Raw genomic sequence first — 25372 nt, 5'->3', positions numbered from 1 at the left:
TTGTTGTTTTTTATAGGAAGTTAAGCAGGAAAGTTCTGAGACTGTGAAGATATTTTGTCTCCTGAGTAAACCTTTGAGGATCCCAGCAGAAACTTGTTAAAATTGTAACTGACCACAACAGATTAATAAACTATCGCTTTTGGAAGGTATTCAAGCTATACATAAAGATAGTTCTCCAGTGAAGAAACGAATGTTTTTATTTACATAGTTCTCATAGCAGATGGAAGTAGATTTGCAATATGCAGCCTGTTTTCAGCTGTGTGGTTTGTTCACTGACTTAGCAAATGCTTGTAACCTGCCCTAACATTGTGTTTTATGGAAAGTGAACAAAATCCCATTTTTACATTCATTAAGTGTTCTTTCTTGTGTGTAGATTAGCACTGCCTCTTTTGCAGCCACTCTGAAGTACCCCAGCTTCCTAGCTTCTGTCCTTTTGTAGGGCTCCTTAATAGAGTCCATGCCCTCCAGTCTGAGCCATGAGCTGGAAGGGGGACTGGAAGATAGAATAAATGCAGTAAATTTTATTTTAAATTATTTCCCCACACTTTTTAAAAAATATATATATATTGAAGGTAAACTGCATCCTGGCAGGGGGATTACAAGCCAGGTGATATCAGGGACATCTTTTCCTGTAGACATTAGTCCAGGTTTATCCAAATGATGAAGCTATATAAGCATTCTTTTGTACATACACTGTTGATGCTAATGAAAACTACAGCCCCCAGGTTTTCAGACATTCCTGTGCACTGGTCATGCTTACTTGATCCTAGTTTCTAGCTTTCCCTGTGGCTGTCACTTCCACACAGACTTTAAACAGACCCCACCCAGGCTATTTTTTTTTTTAATATATATTCCAGGGAACACAATTTAAGCTTATTCCACCCATTTGGTGTTGCTGTACATTGCGTAAATAGTTGAGAGGAGGCAGAATGATTTTCCTGTGCTCACAATCCACCTGAGCTTGCACATCTGGTGTCAAGAAGGGAGGATAAGAGAGAAACAGATATTTTAATTGGAAGGGGGGAGAATAAAGGCAAGGCAAGACTGAATGTTTTAAGAGATACCAAGACATAAGTGTGGGAGCAGAACAGCAGCAATGAACTTTACTGTTTATGGGTCTGGCACAGGTGGGGATCATGGGGTCCACAATCATTTTACAAGCCCTAGTGGCATGCAGTACTAGACAAGCAGTCCAATTAGTCAGTGCTGTTCCCAATGGGTCCTGTGGGGTGAAAAAGTGAGTCATCATATGGTATTCAGCCACTTTATGCAGAAGGCACCTCAAATAGGGTCCACAAGGGAGCCTTAATTATTGGAGTTCTGACACTTGGGTGAAGTATTTGGATTTTTAAATAGAAATTTCATATAGCAAACTATATTTCATCCCTATTTTCTTGAAAAGTGATCTAATGTAAAATTAATCATGAGATGGCTCAATTAAATGTAGACTACTGCCCACAGCTTTTGCATTTAGAATAGGACAGATATTGTAATATCCACATAATCTCTGAATGTGAGAGGGCACTTCTACCCCTACTGAGAGAATTCGGAAACTCTGTCAAGAAGTACTTCATAAATATAGCTGAAAACACTAGTCATATTTTTAATCTTTCTGAAAGATCTAAAGCATTTAAATTTAAATTTGCAGTTCAGATGATGTATCCCCACTCGGCAATTGTAAAATAGGCCTTCTTTTTAATATTCACTCCAGGGATTTAGTGAGCAAAATAAAATTAAAGATGTGGTTTTAAAATAAGATAGGAGGTTTTTGAGGGCTGTGCTTTGTAGACGTGTTTAGAAATATTTGCTCTAATCTACTGAGAGAATTTTTTACTACATACAAAGTATATTTTAAAGATGTGATTTAGAACAACGAACATGCATTTTATATAAACATGTTTTATCCAGGAAAGATCAAGTATTATCTTGAATTGATGAATTTATTATCATGACAATAGCATAAGGTGTAGTAAAGAGGTAAGACAGGAAGAAGAAAGTCTGAAGCATTAATCACTGCAGTTCAGAGGTGAATTGTTTTATGTAACAGTGAAGTTTTATAATGAAGATTGAATTTTTTTAACTGGCTGAGTATAAAAAAAGTGTTGATTTGCAATCCCTGCAGCATAAATAGTACATTTCTTCATCAGTCAGCAATATTTTTATTACTATAATTATACTCAGAGGCAGTAGGATTTTAGGCATCTGATATTATCCAGATGATAATTACATATTTATTACCCAAGTTCCTAATGTTTATTTTGAAACAAGACATTCCTACGCATGCTCGTGCATGCAGGCACATTCAAGGCCTACCAGGAGCTAGAAGTGCATACTATAGCAAGGAAACATGGTGTGTTGTTATTATTTTTTAAATGGATCAAGCATCTCACTTTTCAACTACGGTTATTTCCTAGATGGGTGAAATATTTTATTTTTGTTAAGAGTGACTGTTCTTCATGACATATTGAAGGGTAAAGTGGGAGCAAATGCAAAACTATTCTTTTTCGCTCAAACTGGCAGATATAAATAGAAGTATCAGTGATGTGGATTATGTTGTAGTTATGCTATCTTTCCCACTAGCTGGAGATTATTGGCATCTTTCAGTAGAGAATAAACTAGGATGCAACATTTTTAGTATAATCAAATAGTTATAGGATGCGATATTTTAAGTATTACCAAATAGCCAGAAACAGCTCTATTAAAAATTCATGTAGCAGAAAGGAGTTATAAAAGTCAGAAAAAAGAAATGTTTTCTCTTTAAAATTCTTGTGAAATTTGCCTCCTGTGATCCTTAATTTCTAGTCTTTTCCCCACCCTGGAATCAACATTAGTATCAAGTCAGCAAATATTAGTGGCTTCAGCTGAATCCCCCTACCCCTTTTTTTTCTGACTGTCCTCATTGAAAACAAGATAAAATGATGAATAGCAGTTTTTGAAACTCAAGTGAATTTGTAAATCTTTACACAGACACACTCTTTCAGAAATATAGTAGCCCAAGGCAAGTATCTGCAGGAGTGGAATGCATATGGATTCACAGCTTTAGTTCATAAGATCTTAGTGTGATTCTGCATTTTTCTCCAACAGTGTTTTATAGCTTTTATTTTGCCTGTCTACTAATTTAATCCCTCTCAAAGGCTTTAACTGTTCATTCTACTAGATTTTCCTACCCATACCCTGGGATAGGTAAATAGCTTTCTATGTAGCTTCTTATATATACTATTGGAATTATTAATGCTTTCATTGTAAGTCAATGATATTTATGAGATACTTGTAGAGTGATTTATCTCTTTTCAAGTATCAACAAGCTACCAGGTTTAGAAAGTATTTATATTCCTTTCTCCGCGTTTGTGATTGATGACAGGACCACTGATGCTGTGCTCTGTGTGGGGGAACACTGTGTCTGGCCAGATCTGGAGATACAGATCTCAGTCTCTGTCATCTTTTGTGAGAAGATTTGGGAGGAGTGAACGCACATGATCAGATTTGAAAGAAACAAGAAGTAGTGGGGAATTCTTCATCTAAAGCTTGAAATACAGGAAAGATTCTAGCTCATGGTGAACTTTTAGGCTGACTACGTTTGTGGTTTTTTGTTTGTTTTTAAACATTGTATTAGTTGGAAGACTTCTATCCTTTTGCTATTCCACAACCAATCTCTAAAGAAAACACTTATTTAAAAATATATTCTATTCTGTGGCATGCAGAGTAATTCTACAGTTTCAGATTTTTTATTTATTTATTTATTTATTTAAGTATGTATGAGAGTTTTTTGAGCAAGTTCGCAGATGATACCAAATTGGGTGTAGCTTTTGACTCTGTCAAGAGTGGTGAGGCCTTGCAGAGAGATTTGGACAAATTAGGGAGCCGGGCAATCACCAACAATATGAAGTTCAACAAGAGAAAGTGCCAGATTCTGCACCTGAAAAGGGGCAACCCTGCTTGTATGTACAGACTATGGGAAGAGATGCTGGAGGGCAGCCCTGGAGAAAGGGATCTGGGGGGTTTTGGTCGACAGCAAGCTGAGCATGAGTCAGCAGTGTGCCCTGGCAGCCAGCAGGACCAACTGTACCCTGGGGTGCATCAAGCACAGCATTGCTAGCCAGTCAAGGGAAGGGATTGTCCTGCTCTGCTCTGTGCTGGTGCGACCTCGCCTCAAGTGCTGTGTGCAATTTTGGGCACCTCAGTATAAGAAAGATATAAAACTGTTAGAGAGTGTCCAAAGAAGGGCAACAAAGATGGTAAAGAGTCTAGAGGGGAAGACATATGAGGAGTGTCTGAAGTCCCTTGGTTTGTTCAGCCCAGAGCAGAGCAGGCTGAGGGGAGGCCTCATGGCGGCCTGCAGCTCCCTCACGAGGGGAGCGGAGGGGCAGGCGCTGAGCTCTGCTCTCTGGGGACAGCGACAGGACCCGAGGGAACGGCATGGAGCTGGGACAGGGGAGGGTCAGGCTGGGGGTTAGGGAAAGGTTCTGCACCCAGGGGGTGGTCGGGCACTGGGACAGGTTCCCCAGGGCAGTGTCACAGCACCGAGCTGCTGGAGGTCAAGAAGCTTTTGGACAGCGCTCTCAGACACACGATCTGATTTTTTTTCTTTTTTAATCTTTTTTGGGTGGTCCTTATGGGTCCCTTCCAACTTGGATATTCTATGATTCTACGGCATATAAAATACGTGATTTCTGGTTAATTATATTGAAAGCTGAGTTTAAACTAGACTGAGTAGGAGCCTGGAATTCAGGAGAGTGTAGGGTTTGTCTTTGTGTCTGGCTGGGAGGAACAGTGTGTTTAGTTAGGGTTAAGATACATATTACCATAGTAAGTGTACTTCAATATTTCAGCAAGATTATCTGTGGATAGCTATGGCAAAGCTATGCTATGGTACAGCCTGTTTTAAGGAGTTTGATTCATTTAACAAAGAAAAAACAAAGGCTAAGAGCAAAAATAATGACTTTTGAAAATAAAAGTATGGGTAAATGAGGGAAAAGAACTGCTTAAAGTTTCTAAATTCAGTGCTATACCAAAAAGTAAGTGTAACAGGTACTGAACAAACCTGTGGTTTCATTTTCACTCTTACAATGACAGGCTTGATATTCTGAAACATTCTGCCAATTGGAAGGTGAAAGGAAGAAATTCAATTAATATTTTAAATGTTTCATCAGTTTGTGAATGACAGAGATTGTTGTCATTACCTTTCTTTCAGCAGCAAGAGTTTGGACTAGAGGACCATGGAGATTTCATCCAGCTTTATGCTTCTATTTAAGAAAATGAATTCCTAACAGCTACTCAGTTATGAAAATGACTGTGCCAGACTGCTCATAATATTTCAGAGTATGCATGTTAAAAAGTGTTTCTCAATGACTGATGAAGATGTTCAGTGGAGACCTAATTATTATCTGAGATGTTGAGGGAAAATAATTCAGTGTCAATTAACTGAGTTCCGCAGTGATGCTGGTATATACTATTCAAAAGGAAAAACTTGCTGTGCTTGTAAACCGGTTGATAATGCTGTAAAAATTTAGATCAGCAAAGTAAAGCTCTTAACTTTAAAGACAGTAGAGAGTTCATTATTAATGGTAACAACATTTTAATGCAATGTTATGAAGGTGCAACTAAAACTAAAGTGCAATAAAATATGTAGGTTTGCTAAAAAGTACAAGAAGCAGCAGCTTCTCTCTTAACAATTCTGTATGATATTTCCTAGGCTTTTTTACTGCAAAATTCTTGTTTTATACTATGATACACCAGAACAGGTCTTGGAAATGCTTGTTAGTTATTCACTGCTGCTTTAGGCTGGCAAAATATAAATGTAGGCCACTTCCACACTTGAACAGAACAGAGGGAGCAGCCCAGGGTGCTGCAGGTCTTCCCCAAATAATCAGTTGGTATTTGCATTATTGTGTATTAGCGTACTTGACAAATGTTAAGTATGTTAATAGTATTTTGCCTATTTTTGGCTTTTATAATTTTTAATATTAGTATACCAAGTGAAACCATTGTGGAATAAGATGTACTGTTGCATATGGAATATAGTGCCAAGATGTTCTGCTTGTAACTTGTAGACTAATAAAACCTCATAGTTTTAGCTGTAGTTCAATGCTAGTGATCACTATCCCTCACATATAAATTTCACTGCAGGTTTCACGTGTATTGTGAAAGCCTCCAGTTTCAAGACTTGATCAGATCATATTACTTCATGTAAGAAAAGGATATGCCACATATAGAGGATGTATACTTACAGTATTTATGGCTTTATGCTTCTATTGTCATTACTCCATTTTAATAACAATAATGCAATTAAAAATGGAATTAAATAGAGGATTCTGTAAGTCCCTAATAGTGTCATTTGCTAATGAACTCAGACTTTATGCATATTCATACATAGATATTTTACAAATGTATATATTTAGGCTTCTCTTTGATATGAGAATTCATATTTAGAATTATGAGTTGTTATATAGCTTGTGCTATGCTTCTTAGTAGGAAACTGTGTACACACTCAAAATAATTGAATATTAGAAATACTTATAACTTGTTATTAATATTTCAGCTATTTACCTGGAAATTTGAGTTAATGTATTTTAAAAGCTACATTGGATTTCTTTACCTGGGTTTGCACAACAAATTAACATTGTCTTCCTGAATCATTTTTTACCATTCTTTGAAAATTTGAATTTAATGATGAAATGCACAGTACATATGAGCAGAAGAGGCACTCTCATATCTCAGGAATCCGTCTTTCTTTCCGTAGTCTGTAAACTAATGAAGTATGCAATGTTTGTTTTGTTTTGTGTTTTTTTTTCTTTTTTCTTTTTTTCTTAAACCAAGATTCCTACCAGTTTTACAGCAAAATTGAACTTGTTTAGAACATTTTATTGAAGTGAAACAGATACCAGTCTTCAACATTCATATGGTTGTGCTTTCCTTTTCCCTTCTCTGTTTTTGTTTTGTTTTGCTTTTTAATATTGGTCTTCATTTAAATATCAGAAAATTCTGCTTTTTTGGTGCCATATTTTTCATAGTCTCAAGGGCTATTAAGAACTGATGTCCTTTAGCACTTTTAAGAGTTAGGTCTGCAGAGCTTTGGTGTAAGTTTTATATCAGATTTTCTATCTGTCAAATTTTCTATGCTGGTGGAGTACCAAAGCTCTAGAGAGTTGGGCACACCACTGCCAAGGCCTCCAGCATGTACTCTGTTCATTCACCAACAGAAGACTTGCTCATCTGACACTCTGCAGTGCTGGACATGGAATGCAGAGCCATGATCTTCCATACTGCTGTTAACCGCCTGCCCTTAACTCTTTGCAAATTATTCTTTAGTCCTTCATGCTTAACTGATACCTCTAATTGTTCTCCTGATACTGGCTGAGGGATGCATGTACTATATCTGCCTCCTCAGCCTGATATGCCTCTAAGAGGTCTGAAGTCAGTCCCTCTGGGGTATCCTCATGGAGTTACTACTGTGGCTGGAGAAGTAAGGCCACATTTCCTTCCATATTGGCCACTGGCGAAATAGTGGTGCATAGAGACTGTGATCCCTGAAAGCAGTACGGTGGCACTTGGTGCAAGCAAGGACAGAATGATGCAGGGCAGAAATAGGAAGAGAAACAGAAATAAGGCTTGACTCCATATATGAGGCTTATAAGGGAGATGCATGTCACTGCCCCTGCTTCTTAACGTTATCATATGTGACAGACAAAAGGATGATGTAGTGCTTCCCGGAATATCCAGCTGAAATATATGCTGTCCGCAAATCAGAGTTTTATGGCATAGCTTTCCTTTGAACTGCTGTAGTAAGAATGCATGATCTGGGGCTCAGATTTGAAGTAGTCTGAATTATAATCCCCAAAAGATGTACTGTGTAATTTGAAGGTCATCAGAAGCAACTGTATCATTCTGTTGATCTGCTCCTATTGTGCTGACAAACTTGGTGAAGAAGTCTGACTTCATCAAACCCCAGGAGCTATTATTTTCCTGTTAAAATATTAACTCAAGCCTTCCTATTCATGGGCTTCATACACTCATGGGTTGTCCCACACTGAAAAGTAGCAGGCAACTCTCACCTCTTCCTACAACAGCTGCCACCCTTTCTTCCTTGCCAAGGAACATTCCCCTATCCTTTCCTCATTTCAGCACACGTCTTTTCCTTACCTTCACCTGCAGCAGCAGCATCCCTCTTGTAAGCAAACAGTCCCTTCCCATTGCTCCATTCAGCAGTGGAACTACCTGTTGCCTGTATTATTCACTCTAAATAATCCTCATTTCCTTTTCTCTCCTATCCCTAACAGAAGTTCCCACTGAACTGCTATGCCTCTGGGCTACCGATACTGAGCAGAGGGGGTCTGGAATGGGTGCTGTTTAGTTAAGTGAAACCTAAAAAGCTTGGATCCTGCTAGCCTGGAGGCTGCTCTTGGGAGAAGACATCTTCCAGTCCAGTAAGCCCCCCATCTGGTTGTTCTTTTACCCTCCATGCCCCTCACAGATGTAGTCTCTCTCCCTCGACAGCATTTGGTGCTTTAACAGTTGTTCTGTGGCTCTTCCAAGAGATGCTGTGCCAGATGGAAGGATTTGAGAAATGGATCATTCTCACTCTTGCTACTCTTTTTTGGACTGGAATGCAAAACATACTGTAAATGAAAACAGTATTAAACACTTTGCATAGTGTACCTTTTAGGTAATTCATCTTTTGCTAATTGGATGAACTCTTTGGATCAAGTTTTTTAATGTAAGTAATAACTGCCAGCTCTTATTTTTATTGCTTTTCATTGCTTCAGGCAAATATATTATTTTGATATTTAAATAATTGGCAACAGAAAGTTGCCAGTTACTAGAAAAATTACAACAGTGAATCATCAAGTCAGACAATCATTTTTAAAAGGGTTGGGGGGAGAGATTTGTTACAGATCTCCAGATGTTATTTTGTTCATGTCCCAAAAGAAAATATCAGCAGTGCTAAATCCTGAGCAGGCTGGCCTGAACAGGTAATATTGCTCATATATTGATAATTAGAAATACTTCCTGATGTTTCCCAAAGTGCAGTAAGCCCTCTCCACTGAATCCATGTGGTAATTGGAGCCATTCTGCAGGGTACCCGAGAGCAGTGTGATTCAAAACAGAGCTGGTGGCTCTGTGTTAGCACTGCTCAGATTTTTGTACACTGGGACATGCAGCCTACACCGACCCATGTTGTCTGCTGGGTATCTGTGGTTGTGCTCACCAGTGCAGTTACAGGGAGGGCAACCCTGCAGGTAGTAAAGGTATCGTGTGCCTGAAGTTGAGTAAAAAACAAACTGCGATGGGAAGTGCTTCACAAAGATCAATTCATTTAAAAATTGTGTGTAGATAAAGATCTTCCCATGGCAGGGACAGACATTGTCGCCTGATTGTTTTTTCACGGCAATTTATTTTGATAGACTGAAGATTACAAGAATGTGGAAACAATAGGCATTATAATTGCTAAGTAGTATTTTGGTTATTAAATGGATTTTTTTTTATAGTTGAAGGTGATGGAAATATACTTAACAAAAAAGCACATTTTATCACAGTAAGCATTGAAAGTTAAAGCCAAGTAGTATAATGTAGCAATTATGTATAGTTTTATAGTGTCTGTTTTTGATTCTAATGCTCAGACATAATATGCTTTTCTTTTAATTTTAAATACCTACCTCACAATATATACACGCCAAGTGATTGATGCCTTTTTTATTTTAATGAGCATTTATAAGCCTCATCTGTGAACAATCTGATCTATCAAGCATTTGCTAAACAACTTCTCAATAAAAGCCTTCTAAACTTTGTTTTAGCGTATCACGTTGAAAGTATAGCAAAACCTCGTCATGGTGGGGACTGCACTCCATGGGCAAGGCTATACCAGACGTATATCAATATCTGCATTAACTTCACCACTGAGGTTGAACATTACATGTGCCATCGTTTGGAGAGCACAGCTCAGAGTTCTAAAACGTGTCAAGTTGTAGAAGTAAACGTGAGGCCATGGGCTTGATTCCACTCTTGCAGCAATGTGTGATCAATTGAAAAACTGTTACAGTGATATAACTGGTTTAAAATCTAGCCAGAACAAGATTGAACATCTGGAATGTTAAGTTAGTGCTGCACTATTGTATGCAAATACCTTACAGACTATTACTGTGCGCAGGTTAAGCACACTACCAACAACTATTTCAGGAAGGCTAACATTTCATTTTTGTGTAGAAAATCAACTTGCAGTGAAAGCTGATAGTTCCAAAACCTTTGGTGTTCATAGCTCCACCCCAGCAGTATCTGAAACACTGTTATTGGGAATATGGAATGCTTACATGATTGCAGACAACAAAGCTAATTGGGTAATTAAACTAATATTTAAACAATAAACTAATATTTAAAAAATAAACTAATATTAAACTAATAACATTAACATCTTTGTGTGGTACTATAGGATGAGATTACCAAAGGATGATTGTTTAGTGATGCACAGCATCTCCACTGATAGCCAGATTTTCACTGCAAATACCACGTTTAAAAAACAGGTAGGCCCCAACTTAAACAGGTAGGACTGTGTGTGATACGAAATGGCAGTTAACATCAGTATGAAAACAGTGTTCAAAAATTAAAAGAGGGGCAAAAACTGCAAGATGTCTGTTCAGAGAACGTTGAGGATATGCATGTGGTGATTTCACTAGTGCACTGAGATGTACGATACAGCTGAGAGTGATACATCTTAGGAAGTATAATAAGGTTCAGTGTATTGTGTACTGGCTTTTTGCCCTCAGTTCTGCTCCATATTCTGGTAAATACCTTCACGTTGATGGCCTGGAACGAATGCCTATTAGGAGTGGTCTTTCTGCAGTTCCAAGTCTCAGAATCACAGAGTCGTTCAGGTGGGAGGGACCTCTTTTGGTCACCTAGCCTAACCTCCCTGTGTGAACAGATCAGCTACAGTGTGCTGCCAAAGGCCATCTCCAGTTGGGTTTTGAGTGTCTCCAAGGATGGAGACTTCACAGCTTGTTCCAGTGTTGGATGACCTTCACAGTAAAGAAGTGTTTTATTGTGTTCAGATTGAGTTTTCTGTTTCATTGGTGGTGGGTTTTTGCTTGTTTTGTTTTTTAAATTTGTGCCCCTTGTCTCTTATCCTTTCAGTGGTCACTACTGAAAAGAGTCTGACTCCCCCTTCTTCATTCCCATCCATCATATATTTCCACACTTAGATCCCTTTGAGCCTTTTTTTCTTCAGGCTGAAGAGTCCCAGCATTCCCAGTCTCTCCTCCTATGTGACATGCTCCAGTCCGTTAACCATCTTTGTATCCCTAAGCTGTACTCATTCCAGTAAATTTGTGTCTATCTTGTGCTGGTGAGCCTAGAACTGGACACAGTGCTCCAGATGTGGCCTCTCTGGTGCTGAGCAGCAGGGAAGATTCACCACCCTTGACCTGATGGAGATGCTCTGCCTAATGTAGCCCATGTAGCCCATGCAGCTCCTTCTTTGCTGTGAGGACACATTGACTCCTGTTCAACTTGCAAGGTCCTTCTCTGCAAATCTGCATTCAAACCAGCCTGCAGCATGTGCTGTTTTATGGGGTTATCCCTCCCTACGGGCAGGACTTTGCATTTCCCCCTGGTGAATTTGATGAGATTCCTCTCAACCATATTGTCTACCTTGTCCTGCTGCCTCTAAATGGCAGCACAGACAGGCAAGTCCCACTGTGTACTAAGTGAATCATAGGAACGGTTAGGATAGAGAGTTATTTTCAAAAGGTGCTTTTAAAATAAGTTCCACAATCAAAACCATAGAGTGAAAACGCACAAGAAGCTCTTGGTATGGTGAAAGAGAGAAGTGCAGGTTCTCATCCCACCATTTGAACATACTAGAGAAAATTGAAGACATCATAGGTCTTTAAGAAAATATTACTTATTTGTAGCACTTTTGCCCTAAGTAAAAGTAAGTGAGTAAAGACACTAAGTGAAAGTAAATTGAAAACACACCTGCAAGACAAGAAGCATGTGGAGAGAGATACAGAAAAGACAGACTTCTGTGTGTGAGAAGCTATTATAGCAGTTCAGAAGTAAAATCAAAAAAACTCTTTTTAGATATCATTTATAACAATTTAAATCTATCAAGTTACATTATAATTTTCTCTGCATGGGAGATAATGAATACAGAATTGCATACAGTTTTATAATGCAACAATATTTTTGATATGCATTGTTTTTAGTGACTATTCAAGTAATTTCAGGTTAGGTGCTGTTTTTATGAAAAATAAAAGTCCATGGGACTTGGTTTAGCATTTTGCTGCTTATATATCAAATCAAGTTATGTTCTCCTTCAGAACAGATTTTTTTAAATCCTTCGCTCCCACACAAGAATTTTTCTTAGATAAATGAGCTTCTGCAACAAATAGAAGATGTTGTATGGAGTATGAACAAACAAACAAACAAACAAACATTCCTTTCTATATTACATTTACTTGTTTTGGACATCCAACTATAATACGCAACCAAGTTGTAGGCTTCGATCTGAAGGGAGTGAAGGAGAAACAGGCTTCTTGATTTAATTATCCATTTTTTTGCATGTAGTGTTGGGTAGAGTAAGCCAGACAACTTAGAGAAAGTGTATAGAGATTTAGCAAGTTTTAGACCTAGATAATCTGCTTTTTAGCAGTTTGGTGCCTAAACAGAGTATCTGAGGAGCATGGTGTCAAAAGCATGCATCACTTGTGGGTGTCTTTAGATTTTGAAAGTTACACTTCTGGACTGTAGCACTGTTTTCCTGTCCAACACTGACTGAAAGTCATCAAGCCCTTCTACAAATCTGTGTCCAAATCTCATATGTTTTTGAAACCTGCCATCTGATTTAAGAGTGAATTTTAGTATCTACTTCATGAGCTGTTCTCTCATTGCCTGGTTTTGCAGTTCTTAATTTCCTGTGGATTGTGTCAATCTGGTTGTCTATATTTTAATGCATACCAGGATGTGCATTTCTCTGTATACAGCTTGTTGTGATAGAAAAACTGAGGATGCATTTCATCTTTCATAATACAATTAGATAGAAATTAGCCTTTATTTAAAAGTACTTAATTCAATTAGCCATCAAAAAAAGCCATCTGTGTTAGAACAGAGACAAATAAACATCAGAAAAGGAAAGCTGGAAGCTGAAGAAATGAGCAACTGGATACTAACAGAACATGGTTAGCAGCCAGAAGGCTTGTTTACTGATTGCTCTGTTTTCCTCTCATACCTTACCATTTATTCAGCTAGAAGGTTGGTTACTTCACAGACCTTCATTGTAAATGGTTAAAATTCAGCCTCAGAGCCAAAATTTCAAAAATATACCAGCTAATAGGATTTTATGCTCTGCTCTGTCTTACATGATTGAGCCAGGAATGGAATCCAAATGGAATCAAAATCACCCATTAATCTTCTTCTCAAGTTGGGATTTTCTTAGAATCACCTGAAATCTCATTTTTGCCATCTATTTGCTTCTCCTAACTCAATAGCAAAGAGAGAACACATCCTTGTCCTCCCTGACTACTCCTTTGCCATTTCTGTTCCAAAGGAATTGTTGACAGCTGGCACAGATTGGAAATACACAATTGTAAACTAGATTGAAGCAAAAATGAAATACTCATGAATTTTGCTGGTTCTTAGCTGTCTTTTCTTCTACTTTCTCTTGCACTGAGTCTTTGTGATGTTGCTTATCCCACACGAGGGAAGCCAGTGAGCTCTATGCAAGTGGTAAGAATTTATGGAAGTGAAGCAATTTATGTGCTGCAGGGGAAGTGGAATTAAAGGTATGCTACCACTTCCTTGAAATTCCACTTTGTCTTAATAATGGGAGAAAAGCATTTAAATGCTAATAAAATCCTGACGCACTGTTCAGAAAACATTCAAGCCTAAAAGCAGTAAGTGATTGCCGGCTTTTATAGTTTAGAGAACCAGATTGTTAGAAGGAAAACAAAAACGACAAAAAACTTTTAGTTATTTATATCTGCAAATATCCGTATTTTCTATGTCTAGTGCCAGACACTTCTTAAACATTATTTAGCTGTTAGCTCCTTAAATAGTTTCAGGAATATTAGCTCAAGTATATTTACTTTGTTGAATTAGGTGTTTCAGTTATACAACTAGAATAGCCTATGCAGCTAGTAGAGTTTTTTTGAAAACGAAACGAAACAAAACAAAATAAAAGACATTAAAAAGAAAAGCAAGCTAAAAAACTATTGCTTCAGAGAATGAAAAGAAATTAATGTGACACAGCCTTTGTAAAATCATCTATTATGATGGAATCTAATATATGATTGGATATGATTGGATAATATATAATTATATAAAATATAAAATATATAATATAATATGAATATGATTGGATAATATATGATGGAATCATCTAATATGATGGACTTTTTGTATACTAAAAAATGGACTAATTCAGAAATCCACTGAAATAGTATTATTATTTTTTTTCAGCTTGGTAATAAAGTGTAGTCTTCAGGTTCATCTGACTCTCCATGCTTTGCCTGTACCTGAATAAGTAAAGCATACAAAATTAATGTTACAACACTCTCTTGCTATTTCTTTATTTTGCTATTGTTATTTTTAATTTTTTTTTTAATTTTTTTTTGGTAGCATTGTATCTCTTTCATCACACTAGACTCTGGGGATCCCTTATAGTATACAGAAAGATATTTAAAGATATATATATTTAAAATAATTTTCCTGAATATGTCAAATCAAATTACTCCATAGGGTTTGGTAGGGATAATCTCTGAGTTTGTATCAATTTACTGTGGTAGTCCTTTATCTGTAAAAGTGCAGTTGTTTACCTTCTTCCCTCAAATACTATCAAAAAGTTATGTTTTTGGACATAGGAAAAATATTAACAAGAAAATCCTTATGAAATAGTTTTAGTCCTGTATTCAAAAGTTGTTATTATTCTTACTATAAATAAATTAATCTATTAACCTATTTAAGTATAAGCACATACACATGGCTGGATATATTATCCTTATCAGTAAATTCCACTGCCATTCAATCATCATTTATACATGTACCCCAGGAAGCTGTAGGTCATTGCTACTTTCAACTCCTTTCAGGTTAAATAAAATATGAAAGAGTACCTCTGACTGGTGTACAGGCCAGATTTCTCACTTTTTATGTTGCCTTTGGAATCTGATTCCTACTTTTATTTATGTAATTGGATTATACAGTTCAACTGTTTAAACTGCATGGTACCGTCTTACCTTCTGTTTTTCATTCATTACTTTTCATGTGATGTCTCAAGCCACAGTTGCAAAGCAGAATTTATAAAAGAAAGTTAAGCTTTGAGAGACCAGTAGACAATTAGCAGCAGTAGTGAACAAAATGTATTTTTGGTAAACACATCATTCATGCTAATGTCCCCCATTTGATGAACTAACATTCAAAGATGCATAAGCAATTTTTATAGTAGGAGCAAAGGTATGCGTTTTACATGTTTTATCAAGACCAGTTCAAAATATTTTTGAAGTACAGATACTGATCAATAATGCTCTCTATAAAGATAAAGCCAGTAATAGATTTAGATTCCTAGCTTAAGTATAGTATGGACATGTTTGTGATAAATGAGGAACTCATATCAGAAGTATTTATACTTTTCCAAGATAGCTGACGTTTATGGTATACTGTCAGTCTTGCAATGCATTTGCCAGAAGCCATCCTCAGTTATTACACCTGAAGTACATGACTGCAACCCTCATTTGTGTGACTTTACAGAGTATATATCTACCTACTGTAAGGGTGATCGACTTAAAATTTTGCTGAATTTTGAATGTGTATCTCTACATAGGGTGGGACTCACAGCCATAACTAATCTGTTTTGGTGACTTCTGATGCTTTTTATGTTTATACATTTCTTGCAAAAGAAGGAACTGTTTCCAAAATAAATTTTAGAATAATTCACAAGTAACAAACCTTAACTGCAATTGCAAAATAGATAGCAGTTTGTACTACCCAGTAAAGTCTTACTCAGATACAAGGATTCACGCACTAGCTTTGTAATGAATCCGTGTTGAATTTTGACCATTTGGTCAGGAATTTGCACTGTTTTGTGATTTTGAACTTTTTGAAATGTTTTCAGATTGTAAGTTAACAAGTCAGATCGTATTAGTGCATGATCTCTAAACAGTGGGTGCTGGCAGAACCTCACAATCATGCAGTACTTTTGCATTGCAATGTTTATGAGAATCTGTTCTAGTTTTTGTCTGAACAATATTTTTGTTTGTCTAATAGGTTAAGAAATTGAAAGCGAACTGATAGCAATTGCCATTACAAATAGCTTCAGGGTTCCTGGTAAAATTAGTATTCTGGAGCTGGTGTGCAATGAGATCATTCACAAATAAATAATGTAGCCTTGTTTTCTTTTATTTCTAAATTTTCAATTTTATATCAGTAATATAATCCAGGCATTTTTGTCCAAAACAGTACTTCTTGTGTGGTAAAACTCAATAGGTATTTAGTCTCATGCCTACTAGAGGCAAATTATAATTGTCTTGAAATACAATGCCTGTCATAACCTATTAAAGTTTATGTATTATCTATTGTGTAAATACAGTATTGGCTCCTTTAAACACATACTAAAGTCACACTAGAAAGTAACATCACTGTGGTCAACACTAGGACTTAGAAAATTGTATGGTCCATGGCAGCTTTCTCAGAAAATTATCAGTTAAGCACATTAAAGGATTGCTTCTATTGACTGATTTGGCTTTAGAGCTCTTGGTGTTTGCTGACTGCAGAATATGAATTACACAATCATTTCGGTTGCCACATACATTTCCTCAATAGGAAAATAGCTGAAGAAGCAATGATTCTTATACAGAGCTTTTTAAATTCATTACTTCCCTAAAAGAATCCTAATGACACAGAGTGAGTCTAGAAATGTTTTTGGAAAGGTGGTTTTGGCCTGATTGCATTTTATATTATGAGTAGCTCTGCATTTTAAAATATGTTGTTTCCAATAACTGGATCAAATTTTAGAGAGAAAAAACTCCCTGATTAATCATTTTAAATGATACTGCAAAATTATTAGTATTGCCCCTAATTGATATTTGTGTTACATTAATGGAAACCACAGATCTTTTTACCTGCATTTATATATATATATATATATATATATATATATATAACTGCATATATATAACTGCATTTGTTCTTTTAAGTTTGATTGAACAAATTAATTCTAGTGTATGTTCATAAGGCTATTAGATCGGGCATGAACAAAGATGCAAAACTTAAAATTGACACTTGAAATTTGTATCCTACTAATAGAAACCAATAAATTGTATTGAAAATGTTTGGAAAAAAAATAATAGTAAAGAAGTCAGATGTTCTAGTGTCAGTCAGAAAAATACTCTTGATATGTTGTGTAAGCATTACCATGAAAGATTTCACTTCTGGCTTTAGACCTAATGATTCTCTATTAAAAAAAATAATAAATAAATCTGTATCTTGAAAAGACAGGTTTTGGATTCTTGGGAAAAACTGAACTAGTCCTTTGTATTGTCCAGTATATTGGTAAGAAGAGCAAAGGTTTGAAAATTATTTCAAAACATTAAGAGGATTGGAAGACAGAAAGATTTTTTTCTAATACAAGTTTCCATTGTAGTTTATGTAAAAATACATGGTGCAGCATCAAGATTATAAGAAAAGGAAAATAACTGAGGCATGCCGACAAGAATATTTTTCTGATGAAGATTAGGGTAAAAAAAAATCAGGAAATCCTTTCTGCTAGTTATAGGAAAGGATATGTGGAAACCAGTGGGAATTAATCAGAAAGCAGTAACAGAAAACGAAGATTTTTAAGTCCCAGCATTGCACTGGAGTTAGTCCATAGACAGTCCCAAGTAAAAGAGAGCTTGTGTTTTGTTAATGGACTTTGAAGAGAACTTGTAGTTCTGTTAGATTTGTTTGACTGGAACCCCATTTGAGCCTGTGAAAGGGTACTTAGTAGCAAAAGTTAATGTAAAAGTTCCTAAAGGGTGAACTTCAAGAAAATAATAGAAAGTTAATCTCCGTAGTTAATGTGAAGGAGACATTGTGACTGGGGACATGAGGAGTGCTAAGAGATGAGGCTGTGGCACGAACATACTGCTGCAGACATAGCTGTGCATACTGAATAGACAGCAGATTTATGGAACTAGAGCATACAGGATAAAAGCTGAGGCCAAGAGTAGGCACGAGGGAATACAGTTTGTTGAAGACAAAAGAGATGTTGAGTCAAGAGAGGAATTAGTGGAAATGGAGTTTGAGATTGCTTCTTTTGTCCAGAGGAAACTTTTAAAGCATGGCCGTAAAAAGCCAAACCACACATTCATCTAATCAATACAGGCTGAGGAGATGAACAATGTGAAATCATTGCCCATGTAAAAAGATACATGCACTTAAAAATGCAGCTGTGAAATTGGAAGTGAATACTGAAGCTGGGAGGAAAAAAAGTGTGTAAAAGAGAAAAAGTAAAAGTTGTGCTTTCTAGTTGAAGCACCAGGAGATTTGTTCTTAGCTAACACCTAACTTATTTGAGCAGTTAAATGAGTTTTATATCTGGACAAGGCTTAAACAGAGCTCCATTCCTTTTCTTTTTAACCAAACAAAGCTATAGCATCGCAATTCTACAGCCTACAAGAGCTGAGCTCACACGGTGCTTGTTCAGGATCATATTATGGAGGCTGTGTCGGCCAGTGTTCTCACCTGAGTAACTCTACCACTTCATAAGGGTTATTTCCTCTGTAGCTATAAGTATCAGGAGACTCCAACAAAAATTAATGACCAAATCAATCACTACTAAGACTCCCTTAAACATAAATGGTATTACAATACAATTTTTACAGAAGTACTGGCTTGTAAAAATCAATTTAAAACTCCTCTGTAGTCTTGAAACTTACATCCAGGATCTATAATGATTAACTTCTGTCAAAATTACTAGCAGGATGAAAACTAGTGTTCTGCTTGCTTTCATTTTTGATGGTTATATTTAGAAAATAATCCAACAAATTTGTTAAGCCCTCTAAACTATTCCTGAGACTGTTTTAAGTATTATTACCAGTTGACATTTTAAAAATGCTTTAGAGATCCTGGAAGTGAATTATACAGATATATACTTAGTGTCCAACATGGTGATTCTTGCATCACTTCCAGATATTGGCAATAGTTGTATCTAGCTGAATATTTATCTTTTAAGGAAAGATAAAAAATATTAACAACACCACATGCAGGCAGTCTACAAGACACTGATATTGCCTCTTTTCCCTTTCTGTCTTGAAGAATGGATCTTTTTTTTAATGAGAATGACTAATACCCATCACCATGGAGATAACACTGGTCACTTTTTCTCAGCCCTTTGATTTCAGTTAGCTTTGCATGATCCAAATTATAAAGTGAGGAGTAAGTGATGCGGTGAACTCTTACACATCGTGTTTAGTCGTGAACTTAGAGACTTTAATAAATAGTCTGTTAATCAAATGCCTACTATGACAGAATATAAGGGAGAACTGAACTTATCTTTGCAGTCAGTCACAGACATACCTGAAGTTGCAAGTACGCACAAGATGGTTTCAGGTTGTTTTGAAAGGAAGCTTTGGTAACCATTTATTTGAAAGTCTTAAAAGTGGTGGAACATAGACTTCGGTTATGCAACTTGAGATACAACATACCTGAGTGCTATTCTCATAAAAAGAGATGTGTTCATAGCTAACAGAACATTTCATCTGTTTTATTTCTAATAAAACATCTTAATTACAGAGTACAATTAATCCATCTGCCAAAGCAAAACTGGTCGTGTTCCTTTATTTCTTTCAGCAAGAGATAGGGAAATGAGGGGCTAGTTTTAAAATAGCCTTTTTTTTTCTAAAAGCACAGGAACAAATTTTTGATATTTCACAAGAGTTTTATCACTTGGATATATTTTCATTTTGAGTGCCTTTGTTTACATATAGACAGGCTATTGTGTTACATGGTTTGTGCTGTTATTAACTGGCAGAAAGAAAGAAGCCTGTCTTGGCAAACCCTGATTTTTATATAAGAGAACATCTGTGAGATCGATCTTTGTGGTGTAGCTGGACTCTTGTAGCTTAAAAGAAAATGAGAATCTAAAATAAGCACATCTGTCTTAAAATTGGGAGGTATATACATTTCCTAGTGAACCCTAAGGAATGGTACTAACTGCTTTGTCTGTTTGTTGTGTTTTAGCTAAAAGGCAAGTTATGGGCCCTCTTCTGCCTTCCTGTTGCTGGGCTTATACTCAAAAGAATGTTTCTTCTGGAAATTTGGTATTCGCCCCTCCAGCTATGTGACCATTTAATGCAGCACCATTTAATCGGACTCCTCCATGCTGTTCAAGCTATGGAGGCATGGTCAGGTTGGGGCCCAGACTCAGAACAGCCATTGCAACTTGGGCTGCTTATGAAAAACACCCGAGAAAAGTGAGGATGTGCATGTGATTAGTCCGTGTTGGCATTTTGTGCTGTTGCAGTCAGACTGCTAGCAAGTTAGCTGGCTTGAGGACACTTCAGTTTTATCTTTAAGAGTTGCACTATGCCCCTAAGCCCTGTCCATCCTTTGTTACCATTCATTCTTCCATGAAAAGGCACTGGGCCCATGTTCTGGGCTCTCCATTCCTCCCAGCATGCAGGAGCACTTTTGCCACAGTGTTTTCCCAGTGCGCTTTTATAATTCTTCTCTGACCCATCTGTTGGAGTTGACACTGGGTGTTTGCTGCTGCTTCGTGATCACAGTGCCTCTGCTCACACCAGACTTCAAGTACCATCTTTACTCTAGGATTAATTTTTCAAAATGTACATGCTTTCTACATTGCTAAACTGAAAATTTTAACACAGGCAAGTGCTCTATTTGTTGTGGCTTTAGGCCATGAATTAAGGAGGACAGACAAAGAACTAGAGAATGGAAAAATTGAGAGTTTGGAACAGGTAACTTATTTTAGAAATCATTATTATTTCCAGATAGGGATTCAGTTCATATCCCTAGATTGTAGTACCTCAGTAGTAGCCTGGAAGAGAAGTCAGGGATGGGGCATAAACTGTATCTAAAGGTCACCTGAATATTGTCAAAGAAGTAGAATTTGAGTGATGAGATGAAATATATAGGAAGGATATTAAATGTCAGGTGCTAAGGTATAATTCAAGAATGTTTTCAAATTTCAGTGTGTAACTTAAAGATAAGTATTTAAGTTTTATTCTGTAGTCAGACTCATGAAATGATGAAGTGATGCAACTCAAGAGCCATTTGCAAACAACTTGCTATATTCAATGAAGAACATCAGATTAGGGAAATCTGCAATCAAATCCTTAACAATGAGCTTCTAGACAGCCGCTCCTTCTCACCGTATCTCACTATCCAAAACACTGACATTTAAGTTACTTTAAAGCTTCTTTTGAAGGTTTGAGAGATCAGTTTAAAAGCAATTACATATTAGGTCATGCATAGCAAACTGTAGAGTTTGAAGTTGAATTTCAGTCTCCGTAATTGCAAAGTGACTGGGCTGGTAATACTGTAGTTACTTTGGTTTATATTTCTGTAACCAAGAAATGGAATGTGGCCTTTACCCCACTGCACTGATATTATCATCTGAAAAGTTTGGAAGCCACAAGACTGGGATGTGAACAATAGCACAGCACATGTGTACACATACTTTGTCCCTCAGAATCTCTTGGTTTTTGTTTATTTCTTTCCCCAAAGGAGAAGTTTTAATTTTGTTTTTTAATAGACTATAGAGTTTTTCTTGTGAACCATCTCAAATAAATTATCTGTAATCAAGAGGAATGTTTCCAATCAATTAGTTACTGCAGCCGTGTGCTTGTATTTCAGATTATTCACAGTCTGTAGGAGTTGTATAATGAAGATTTTAATGACTGAACAGAACACTTATATTGAAATGGATGCAAACATGCCTCTGCTTCTTTTGGAGGGCCGGATATCTCTTATGCATAATTTTCTGCATGAAGTTAGCACCTAGAGGAGGGAAGAAAAATGTGCTTTACACTGAGATAATGTAAAAAAAATGCTCACATTTCCTCTGCACTGATTTTCAGCATTCCACTGCAGATTCAAATGCATTGCTCCTTCTTTCTGAAGACTTTCCCATTTTGTTATAGTCACAGTAATTCAAAGTCTCCCAGTCTTTCTTTATATCACTGGAAACCACAGTCATGAATTGTATGTCAAAATTATGCCACAAATTATGTAAAACCCCTCCTGCATATATGTATGCAGAATTCTGTAATCTGTGATAGCTAAGGCATTTCATGCATTGTTCTGCATATTAGCAACTTAGAGGTTTGCAAACCATTGTGTTCATTTTTCTTCTTGAAATATGCAACAGCTAATCTATGTTTTCAATATTATATGGAACAGAAAGGAAAAACCTATAATTTTGAAATATATATTGTTAAGTTTACTGTAAGATATGTACTTTTGCTCTTACTGAAAATTTCTTTGAAGAAGCACTGTATTGCCTTCTCTCTCCTCATTAGGTGGTTTTTGTAAGATCAGAAGTAAGAAGGATGGATTGTGCTCTAACAGTAAAGAGATGCATTCGGATATGTGATGCTTACCTACTTATAATTTTATGATTACACTGATGACCTCAGATCTCACTGAGTAGAAATGTGCTACTAGGTCTTTGAATTTTTTTATTTTTTTTACTTGCAGTATATGACACAATTTTCCTATCAGATAGAGCCTCTGGCAATGATAGTAAACTCTCCTGATCTTTAGCAATGGCATGTCTTTTTATATTTTGAGGAATGAGATAGTTGGGTACTTAATTTGAGGGAACTGGTACACAGTGTTTGTATGAAATTTACAGGTTTTGGAAGGATTTACAGGTTTTAGGAAGGTTTTGACCTCCTTTTAGGAAGGTTTTGACCTTCCTAAAAGGAGGTCAAAGACAAGAAGCAGGGGTCTCTGACCTTCATTCCTATACAAGTGAGACTCATCTGAAATTAGAATTCATCTCGAGGAATTTTCTGCCATTGTAATATTGTAAGGTACTTTTTATTACTGTATTGATATCTGTTTCTTTTCTCTTAGTGGCAGCATAAATGTTGAGGAAAAGGTAAAGAATGGTGATTATGCAACTGAATCATACATGAGAAAATGTCTGATGGTTAGTGTGGTAGCCTGGAACATTTTTGTAGTTTAATTCAAGTAAAATTATATCTTTCTGTGCGTTCAGAAATGCATAGGAAAGGAAGATCTTTCCACTGAATTGCCTTAAGTAAGTTGGAAGAAAGGGAAAAATATTTTAACATGAACTACTGAATGAACAAAATAGAAGCATTGCTCAACTTATTGGAAAAACTCTCTGAGGAATTCAGTGTGACCCTCACTTTCACCCCTGCTGCTTCTTCTTTTCCGCTTTCTCCTAGCATGTTCCCCCATCACTTTTCTCGGTCTTCTCTACAACAACGTTTTTGCCTTCCTACATACTGCTGGCTTCCTGTAATTTACCTACGGCTAGTCATCAAGTGGCACTGAGCTTCAAGGTGCTATATTTTTCAGCTTATAAGTAATAGGAGAAAAACGGCTTAAAGTCTGCTATATGGATTTTGCTCTGCTACTACTCCCCTGTGTGAAATGCATTCATACATGATCCAGAGTTACTGGTTGGTGCCTAGTGTACTACAACAGTCTGCAAGCAATTTGCATGACTGGGTGTTATGTTTTGCAGGAGGCCAGCACTGCTTTACCCGTTTTTTTTTTATGTGTGTGTGTGGTGGGTCTGCTATGTATTCCTGGCTGCTTGCAAAGCTGATCACCACAGCCCATCAAAGTGTTTATAGACTCTTGCAGTGCAACAGGCAGCAGAAGATCCACCATGCATACACACAGAGGGAAACGCTATCATATGCTGCTGCTGTGTGGAGGAAGACTTACATCCCACTCCCACATGAATTTGTCCGTGCCATTGGATTGATCCAGAGCTTACTGAAACCAGAGGAAAGACTTGGCCACGGCTTCAGTCAACTTCAGCCTAATCTCAGCTTTTCAGCAGTTTTCAGTGGTGATTCTCAGAGAAAGCTGGTCTTCTGTGCCTCAGGAGCATTTCATTTTTCCTATGTTGATAGTAAGAAGCAATTATTTCTTCCTGCTAAAAACTCTTATGGTGTGTTTTACAAGGTTACCAGAGTGGTATCTCATAGGACCTGTTAGGTAGAACAGCAACATTCATTAACATTAATACATTTCATAGTATAGTCTTATTTGGTATCATACTGCATTAAGAGACCACCTCTAAGAAACCTCAAACACATAATATACTTCCAAGTTTGCAGACTACCACATCTGCTAAATGGCTTATTTCTAGACCAGTCACATGCAGGTGGCAGAATTGGCTGCTAGCTCAAGCATTAGGTAGCTTTCTTGAACAACTTAGGGGGAAAGTGGTTGACAGATGCTTGTGCTGTCACTGCTGGCATACTCACCATTGCCAAGAGCTTAGATCAGATGGTGGTAAGCGCTAAATTAAAAATTTTACATAAGCTGCGATGACTGAATATTCAGAAAGTGCTCTTTACGACAACTTTTTCAGAGGTTTTTTTTTGGCCAAGATTTTTTTATTGATTATTTAGTATGATCATGCTAACAATTTTTCTTACAGGAAGAAAAAACAAAAAAGCCCTTGGAGAGGACAAGAACAAGGAAATACAATGCCTAGGTCTGCAAATTACAGAGGCATTGGCTCTGTCTGCTCCAAAGACTGTCCATTTCTTTTACATCAAAAGAATAAAAAAAATCCAGGTTTTAGACCAAAGGTTAGAAGGCAGCTCTGACTTGCTCCCCAGGCACCTGGAGTGGCCTCTAGGCTGGAATCTTGTCATTGCTCTCTTGTGATACATTCTGCCCCTGTAGAGTGGGTCTCTCTCGACAGGAATTTAATCTCGATCCCCAAAATGTGGGTCATGGGGCAGCGGACTATTAATCACCTCACACAAAGAGGGGAACTGAACCCTGGTAACCTACATTTTGCAGAACATAAAAACTTGAGCTGTTTCAAAACTGCCAATTTAGGAGAATACTGTCCATTCTATTCATACTAGAGAAAGTAATGAATCCTATTTGTTTTGTTTTGTGTGTTTGTGTTGTGGTTTTTGTTTGTTTCTTTGTTTTAAACAAAAGAATGACATTTACCTTCAGTTTTAAATCTGAATTTTAGGTGAAAAAATATATGCAATGGCATTGGGGACATAATCTTTACAGACTCCAGGAAATGTAAAATACTTGTCTATCATCAGTGTATCTATACTGTCATTTTATGCGTTGATGGCTTTCCATTTTCTTGTGATAAAATATAAGGATCCTGCACTTTGACCACAACAACCCCGTGCAACACTACAGGCTT

General features: G+C 36.9%; 1 protein-coding gene across 3 annotated transcripts in view; it reads left to right on the top strand.

The window, feature by feature from the left end:
• Positions 1-25372, top strand: part of CRPPA (CDP-L-ribitol pyrophosphorylase A) — a 126968-nt gene that overhangs the window by 90957 nt on the left and 10639 nt on the right. Inside the window, exon 10 of one of the 3 annotated variants that reach the window (XM_080582640.1) lies at positions 17-146. The exons of 1 other annotated variant lie outside the window; for it this stretch is intronic. In XM_080582640.1, coding sequence (XP_080438766.1) covers positions 17-100 — 84 coding nt within the window. In that variant the 3' untranslated portion in view covers positions 101-146. Of the gene's footprint in view, positions 1-16; positions 147-8276; positions 17118-25372 lie in introns of those variants that run through there. One more of the 3 variants, XM_080582642.1, reaches the window with a different exon arrangement.

This window comes from Anser brachyrhynchus, assembly GCF_964034855.1.
Source record: "Anser brachyrhynchus genome assembly, chromosome: 2".
Classification (NCBI taxonomy): domain Eukaryota; kingdom Metazoa; phylum Chordata; class Aves; order Anseriformes; family Anatidae; genus Anser; species Anser brachyrhynchus.
Note: the sequence above shows the minus strand (reverse complement) of the source record. Positions and strands in the feature narration are given on the sequence as shown.